Below are 8,821 nucleotides of genomic sequence, written 5' to 3'. Positions count from 1 at the left end.
GCCTTGTTGAACCTCATGAGGTACACACAGGGCCATGCTTCGAGCTTGTCCAGGTCCCTCTTAATGTCTCTTCTTAATTTAAAGAATCTCCAAAGTTCTGTATATACAGTTTAAGTTTGTCAGAAATTTGTTGACTGAACAACAGTAAGTTTTGATCTAACTATATTCATTCCTCATTTCTTCCCTGAGAGCTTACCTCTGTGTTTTTTTTAAGCCCTGTCAAGCTCTGGTAGTCAACTTATCAGGCTCTGGTAGTGCCTCTGCCTCTCCTCCCACAGTTAGCCATAGCACTTCACACAGTTAATATATGTGGGGAAGAGCAATTACTTACCCAAGAGCTCTTTATGGAGAGTGAAATTGCCTAGTAGTGTCTGGCTTGGCACTAGGAGATTTACAGCTATAAATAGATAATACTTCAGGATTAGAAATTATTCTAGAAGAGTTTTCATTGAGTTAGCAAATAAAATGTCTCCTCTACATAGAGAAATTCAGTTAGTGCTAGACCTGAAGGTCCCAAGCTTCAAGTCTTGGTGTGTTTCTGTTATGCCCCTTTAATGGCAGACATTCAAAATGTCTGCAGTGTTGAAGTGAGGAGCCTATTTATGATGAATTGTGTAAAACTCTCCTCAACAAGAACAGGAAGCCCAGGGAGAGGAAGCAAAAATAACTTCTTGTCAAAAAACCACAAAACCCAAACAAAAAAAACCCACAAAACCCAGTGGCACCCACCTCGGGACATTCTTGTCCCAAATATTTCTCAGTGAAGAGAGCTCTAGAGATTGCCTCTTCATCTTCAATTGTAGCTTTCTTGAGGGACTTTCTCTGAGCTGGTCTTTTTAACCAACTTTTGGAGTTGGTTTATACCTCTCTTCTATTAGAGCATAGGGCAGATCTCCCTCCTGAGAGAAAAAAAAATTCACTTCAGAGCCACTCAAGACTGCATCCCAGTCAATCTGGCTTTGGGACAGAAGGAGCTGTGCATGAGTGAAGACTGGCAGATAGACTTCATTTAAAAGGGTATACAGGATACATTTGCACTACCCAGCATCCTTGCAGTTTTAGGAAGTTAGTACTTGCCAGCTGAACCCCTGCAGATGACTTTGTGTGTGCTTGTATCCTCTCTCTCTCCTACAAAGAAAAGCATGATCTCTTAAGCTATGAAACATGAGAGGGCACATGGATGAGACAATGCATTTTCACTCCTCTTCCTTTCCAGTGTTCATTATGTATTATGTATTATGTTCAGCTAGTGTTCATTATAGTATTTTTTTAATGAATGTCTTTAAATGTATTTCCTGAATGTCAGTATGTTTCATCGAAATCCAATAAGTGGTAGAAACCTTACTTTGTTTCAATGATAGTAGCTCGGAATAGGTGCCAGTGCATCCTGGAGCATGGAAGCTCTCTGTGGTAACATCCATTTGAGTATTCACGAGTTTATTCTTATCAGAAAATTGTATAGCTTCTTGTGGTTTTGATTTTTATTTAATATTCTTCTGATTGTGTCTCCCATAGAATAACTTACTGATGCTGGCTATTCTGGCTTTTGAAGTTACAATCTACCGTCATCAAGAGTACTACAGATGTCGAAATAACCTTACCGCACCTGTGACTAAAACCATTTTCCATGATATTACAAGAGCACATCTGGATGATGGACTGGTAAACTGTGTCAAGTATTTCATAAACTATTTCTTCTACAAGTTTGGTTTGGAGGTAAATCACTATATATTCATTTTCTTCAGACTATCATTCCAAACCTTTTGACTGTGTCATTTTTGAATACTAGCTTGAACTATATTTGACAGCGGGATGCTTCTTAGTCATCACTCATGTTAGTTCTTGTCACAGTTGCTATCTGTCTGCTAGTAGTGGTTTTCCTCACACTTTTCTTTGTATGTCTTATTTATAACATGGGACAAAGGACAGAATTGAGGCATACCTTCTCATGTACACACACACAGAGGGAACGAGGGACTGCAGGAGCAGCAGAAGCAAGCAGAGGCTAGCAGGCCACTGTCTCTAAACATTTCTAAGCTTCTTTTGCCTCTGGCTGCACAAATGCATCCTTTTTTATACTTGTTACTATAGCTGTTAGCAATCTGCAGGAGCAAGAACTGCAGAGAATATTATTGCTGCTTTGGTCCACTAGCGTTAAGACGAAGTTCTTTCTCCAAAGAACTTTTCAGTAGACAAGAAACACACAGAGAATTAGGAGAGGAAGGTACAAAGGAGTGAAGGGATTTTTCTGAAGATACATCATGTATCCTAAATATCTGGTAGGTGTCTAATTTAGTAGAAGATCTGCTTGGCTGTTTGCCAGCAGCAGTGGCCCAGACTGATGGTGTTTAGGCTCAACTAATGGATTCCTTCTATCTGCCTCACCCAGTCCAGCCACAAAACATCAGAACTGAACCTGCCTTGAAGACAAGCTATTGCTGAACAATTGCTGCCAAAACAAAAAAAAAATTCATCTCTCTTTCCTTACCTCATTTGTTTGTTCACTTTTAAAAATGTTTGTAGAAATAGTGATTTGTCACAATTTCTATGGTTATCTGTAGAAGGCAACTCCCAGGCTAATGCATCCCAAATCTAATCATAATGATTCTCTTGACCTATCTGTTAAACACTACCACTACTTGCTACTGATAAACAGAGTGAACTGTTCACAGCCAATCTGATTAAGAATGCATGAGAGTTAAAATTAATCAGCAAGCTGTTTCCTTTGGGAAATAAATTTAACCTCATCCTAATCTGAGGAGAGAAAAGATCAAAATAGTGAAGTGCACTGAATAAATGATTCACTGTGAGTTACTCACCAAGTCTGAAAACATGCTTCATGGCACTGAGTGAAGGGACGACTTCAAATGGAGCCAGAGAACCGAAATGCGCTGGGATGCAGAGCCTTTAGAAGCCTGGAGAACTAAAGCTGCCTTGCAGGAATTGACTGGATGTGTCTATAGCCAATAGAAGTTGTATGGTCTGAATCCCTTTTCTTTTTGTCTGGTACCCACATGAGGATACACTTTAGTTGTTATTCTTAACCCTCTTCTTTTTCACATCTGTAAGTGCTATCAAAATATATGTCTATGTAATATGTGCCTTCCCGGGCAACGGTTAAACAGTTCACATACAGACTACTGTGATAACGCTCTTTCCATTCTGTAACTTTAGATATCACACGATGGAAAGCTGCTTTAGTGCTGTGTTCACACAGTTGACACTCTTAGAAGAGTAGGAAAAATTGGGGATGGGGGAGGTTGCTGTTGGAGAGATACAAACTGTTTTAGCGTGTTGGTTTGCGCAGGGTTCCCGCAGTCAGCCTCAGCACGTGTCGTTGTTGCATCGACTTAGCCGTCAGGTTGCAAATGTTGCTCATGTTTCTTTACTTTTTTTCCAGACTTGTTTTCTTCTATCAGTGAATGTAATTGGTCAACGAATGGATTTTTATGCCATGATTCATGCCTTCTGGCTGATTGCTGTATTGTATCGACGTAGAAGAAAAGCTATTGCAGAGATCTGGCCAAAATACTGCTGTTTTCTGGCGTGCATCATTACGTTCCAGTACTTCCTTTGCATTGGCATCCCTCCTGCTCCTTGTAAAGGTGAGGACAGTTATGCTTTACGGACAATTACTGCTGCTTGCTTTTACAGCAAAGTGCTATAAAATTGGTAAGTATTCAGAAGAAAAGGATGAAGTAATTGTTACAAAGTACTGATTGCATTTTTGCATGCTTCTGTCATACAGACTATCCATGGAGAAGTGGTAATGCCAACTTCAACTCCAACATCATAAAGTGGTTATACTTTCCAGACTTCATTGTGAGACCAAACCCTGTCTTCCTTGTCTGTAAGTATTTTATCACATAGCTGTAAAGTGTTCACGTGTCCTTTGCTTAAAACATCTGAACAGTGTAATTTGAAGCCAGCCTTTTATTTACTCTTCAGTGGCAAGCTGACATATTCTGTGGGAGACTGAATATTAGTGTTACTTTGCATGTAGTAGAAAAATTCAAAGAATTATTAATTTCTACATCTGTTTTTTCTACATCTGATTTTTAATGAAGCAGCATCAAAAAGTATTAATTATTTCCCCTTTTCTAATTTGTTTCACAATAAAAATCATAGATGACACATAAAAAACCTAAATACATTAATAAATTTCAAATCAGTGTTAAATGCTTTAAGATAACACAGTCTTGGAGGTTCAAAGTGTGGGAAAACAGTCTGGTAACTACATTAGAGTATATCGCTACCATTCCCTACCCCTAAGTTAATGACTGAATTTTTCCTTGCAACCACTGCTTTCTCCTAGATGATTTCATGTTGCTGCTGTGTGCATCCTTACAAAGGCAGACATTTGAGGATGAAAATAAGGCTGCGGTGAGAATCATGGCTGGAGACAATGTGGAAATTTGCATGAATCTTGACGCAGCATCTTTTAGCCAGCATAATCCTGTTCCTGACTTCATTCACTGCCGGTAAGCACTGAATCTTAAACACTTGGAAAATACAGCGCTTCCTTTTTGTGAAGTTACCTAGTGTGAAAGTAACTCTCACAGCTTCCAATTTTACTTGGAATTTATATTCAGGTATGTTCCCATCTCATAACTTACTCATAACATAACTTACTCATAACATACACCTTTTACTGCTGTATGAGACAGTAGATAGGTTCTGGGTAAGCAGCTTCTGGTTTAGAAAAGGGCAGATGAAAACAAGTCTTCCTAACACTGCTGATTGTTTTAAGTGCTCCCCGAGGGATGTTCAGTGATAAATTTGCCTGAAAGCATGTATTCCCTCCACGAATGCCCTATGGAACAGTGTTTTTGGTAGACTTCAGCACTTTGGTGGCTTCCCCCGAAATACAGGCATGTTAGCAAGAATCCACGTAGTCTGAGCTTGCCTATGTATGTGTTTAATCACACAAAGCTGTCAGTCATGCCCTGCTGAGTTGTGGTCTAAGTGCAATCAAAACAATACGCCAGTATAAGAGACTGTCCTTTGTGCTATTTCATGTAGGCATAAGAACCTTAAAAGTGTCTTGGAAGGACAAGTGGCATGTCTTCCTGTTTCTCAGCACTGCCTGTAAGGTTGTTCAAGAAAGTGAATAATATAAAAAGGGGGCAGAGCCTCAGACAGTCTGTTCTGGACAATCTTCAAACAATGGAAGCCATTCCTATGTGATCAATTCAGCAAACACGGATTAGCTCAGCTCTTCTGGGTTGTGCTGGGCATACTCTGAAGTTGTCTCTGAAAGTTTGATGCAGTATTACGAGAATAAATGGGAAGAGTTGGATTTCTTAGGTATTGTGTTTTGTCAGACTAGGTGTTTGTTTTGTGAATGCATGTTACCAACAGATATCTGAGTGCAAAAGGCTTTTAAAAAAATTGAACCAACGTCTAGCAAAATCTCCCTTTTGCTGGTAAACTTTTATTTCTTTTACTAGACAAGTGCTATCACCAGAAGCCCTTCGCAAGATCTTTAAGCTGATCCTGCTGTTTCTGATAGAAATGGTAGCCAAATCTATCTTAAAATAGCTTTGAAGAGGTGACCATTGAAACACATTCAATTGACTCATTTCTTCAGAGATTTATAGTCACTTCTGGGGTGAAGAGCTCTCCCCCTTGAGTATTTCCAGTCTACACGGTGGACCCAGAGCTCCAGATCCAGGAACATGAGCAGAAAGAGAGAAGTCATAATCTCTCTTCGAAATGCTCCATTAAGTGGGAATGCTTTCCAAAAGACATCTGCCAAATATGGCTTGGTTGAGAGGAATGTGTAGGGGGGGTTGCCTGAGGTTTTTTTCTTGCCGCTGTGGTAGTGTCTATCTTAGCAAAAGCTAACACAGCAGTTGCATCAGGCACACTAGTGTGGTTGGTGACTGGCCAAGACCATCAGGGGTGACATGGTTGCTGGCAGAAAGGAAAGAGCTAATTTTCCCTCCTTAGTCCAGGAAAAAAAAAACATTGTGAAAAAAACTCATTAATAATGAGAATGTCTATGTTCAGGCTATCTTCAGAAGGGAAAAAGAGGCAAGAAAATCACTGCTTTTTAAACAGCCTCTTTTGGCATCTTTTCAAAGTTCCCTGGAATCTGATAGGTATTTCTGGTTGTCTGTAGAAGATATTCCCAAATGGCCAAGCATGAAAAGTTTGAAGCACAGAGGATGTTCTTTGAAGATTTTGGATGTGAATCAGTCAGGTTTATAATGGAAAGCAAAGTCCAAGCTGAACTGGCCTGTTGCCTCTCCACAATACTTTGGGTTAAGTTTTGTGTTTTGATTCATATGCATGGTATGCATCAGCTTGAAGTCATTGGTGGCATCACATCCATTCAAACACACTGCTTGGCATGTGCTGATAAAATACAGGTGATTAATGATATGCAACCATTGAATTGTGCATTTGCAACTTGTATAAAGCAGTAAGTAATGTTGCTGGTGGAGAGTACAAAAAGCCAGAAAATCGAAGAATCCCATTAGTAGTGGTGAGCTGAACATATAAATTGTGATTACTTTATGCTTGTTCCAACTCAGTACAGAAATCCGTGTGAATGTTTCATGGGATGGTTTTATGTTGTGTGAATAAGAAGTAGAATGAAAAGAACAAGGCAAAGAAAGAAACAGAATGGGGCATTTTTGTTTGAAAAATCCATCAAATGAATAGAAAACCCATTAATTTCAGGAACAGAGGAAATTCCTGTTTATGATATCCTTTCTTGTAGATGCTTAGGCAGGTAAGCTGTAGCTTCTTTTTTTTTCATTTGTAGTGTTAGCTTCCTGAATCTGTAATGGGAACATACTTGTAGAATGGTGTAAACAGGTATAACCAGACCTTCCTTTAGTATGAACTGCATAATAGATCTTGTGTTCTTGATGGTATCTTTCCTTTCTTTGAGCCCTTAAGTATCTCCTTCAATGCTTTCGCTACAATGCAGATTTTCCCAGGCTTTAGATGATGTTATTTTTGAGAGGTTGCACTGCATGCATGCAATCTGAAATGCCAAATTTGCTTCAGAGAAGCACCAGAGAATGGCCGGATATTCTCTTAAAATGACTGAAACTTTTATTAGGGATTATAAATCTTTAAAAAGAAGGACCGTCGAGCTCTGGAGAATCCACGAAGGATATACCTCTGAAGAACATGTATGTATCTGTCCTCCATCCAAGACAATTTGGAACTGAAAGGACTTTGTCTAAAAACATTTCTTGCACTTTACCATAGAAGTTTCAGAATGAACTAAATATTTAGTAACATGGACAAGAACTAGGTTCAAAGCTTATCCAAGCAAGTGAAATGAAAAATGGCATTTCTCCAGAAGTCAGTCAGAAAGAGCCAAGCAAATAAGGGAAGACAACCTGGTTATGAATAAATTACAAAGCATTTAAAAAAAAAAAAATTGTGCTTAGTATTCATGTATTTTCTGAGAAGCCTGATGTATATTTACTGCCACGTAAAAGAAGTGGCCGTTGCAGACTGAAGCACCCTTTCTGATGTGTCTCTTCCCTTAAGAAGATGGCAGTTGGTCACTGTTCTTGTAGGCATGGATAAAAAGCTTTTAAGTGCAATATAAACAGTGGCAGAAAAACAGCATATTTCCAAATGCTTAATTTTCTTCTCTCTGGAGAAATACTTGAGCACAACAATGATAAATACAGTCTAAGAGATTTCCTGAAATCTTCTTGTCTTTCCACCCCCAGATTTCTCAGGGGATATGTGCTTGACCCCAAGGGAGAACACAACCAAAGGCCTTGGAAATAGAAATAAAAACCAAAGAATGGAAGTAGGAGCTTTCAAACTGAAACAGAATTTAAAGTGACTTTACTGAGGACAATCCTTTCCCACAGTCTCTAATGGTGGACAATCTTTGTTTCAGTTCCCAAGCAGTTTTCAGACATTCTCCTCGACATTGACAGGGAAAAATTTGGGATTGTAATCTACTTTTTCCCTCTTAAGAGCAAAAACAGTATTAACAGCCAGTCATTGAACTGTCCCCTTTAATACCTGCCCCCTGAGAACCATCAACAGGTGAAGTCTGTCAAAGGCAGCTGTAATGCCTTTCGTGGAACTACACTTCTTCTAACTTAGTGAGAGAGGATCTGCAAATCATGATTACAGGCTTCCTGTCATATTTGTTGTGTAAAGCAGGTAAATATTTTGTTGCTAATAAAATGAGCCTCAATATATAACACAGCTTTGCATTTTGGAATTTTTAAAGTGGATAGAAGCACGAAGGAAGGACCTCACTGGTAAGAGAATGAGAGTAAGAGAATATCAGGCCAGGGAGAGGGCTTGACAAAAATAATAGATTAAGACCTATAGGATCCACAACACTCAATTTGAAGAATTCTATTGAAATAAGGGAGCTAATTTTCAGAAGGTTCAATGTTGCTATTGGCAAAGGGAAAATCACTGAAGCTGCCTTCTGAAGGCTGAAATGGAGCCACAGGGAAAGGCTTTGGGGATGGAAGTTTGGTGAGAAATTAGGAATGTTGGGATTAGAAGGGGAAACGGATTGTGAAGCTGGGTCACACAGGCTGCGAGGAATATAGGGAATAGGAGATAGGGAAGAGTGGAAAGAAAGAAGAAATTTGGGGAGTAGAGGTAGCTTACAGAATGCATGTATGTAGGGAGAGGGTAGTCATCAGAAGAGGGTGGTGGGAAGAGCCTTGGGGATAGATGGAGGTGGGTAGCCACACTCAAAGCAAAACAGGCGGCTGATAAGGGAAGGCAATGAAGCGACACAACAGCAGGTCCTCCAGCGTGAAGAAGCATTGAACCGTATCAGTCAGTGCAACAGCACAACAGGCTCTCACCA

General features: G+C 39.6%; 1 protein-coding gene across 1 annotated transcript in view; it reads left to right on the top strand.

Moving 5' to 3' along the window:
- Window positions 1-1,515: 1,515 nt before the first annotated feature.
- Window positions 1,516-8,821, top strand: part of PIEZO2 (piezo-type mechanosensitive ion channel component 2) — a gene marked incomplete at its 5' end in the record, with an annotated part of 67,610 nt that continues 60,304 nt past the window's right edge. The window contains 4 exons of the mRNA XM_010295229.1: window positions 1,516-1,716; window positions 3,401-3,605; window positions 3,749-3,850; window positions 4,316-4,481. Of these exons, the coding sequence (XP_010293531.1) occupies window positions 1,516-1,716; window positions 3,401-3,605; window positions 3,749-3,850; window positions 4,316-4,481 (674 nt within the window). The remainder of the gene's footprint in view (window positions 1,717-3,400; window positions 3,606-3,748; window positions 3,851-4,315; window positions 4,482-8,821) is intronic.

The sequence above is a fragment of the Phaethon lepturus genome, unplaced genomic scaffold (genome assembly GCF_000687285.1).
Source record: "Phaethon lepturus isolate BGI_N335 unplaced genomic scaffold, ASM68728v1 scaffold12529, whole genome shotgun sequence".
NCBI classification, from domain to species: Eukaryota; Metazoa; Chordata; class Aves; order Phaethontiformes; family Phaethontidae; genus Phaethon; species Phaethon lepturus.
Note: the sequence above shows the minus strand (reverse complement) of the source record. Positions and strands in the feature narration are given on the sequence as shown.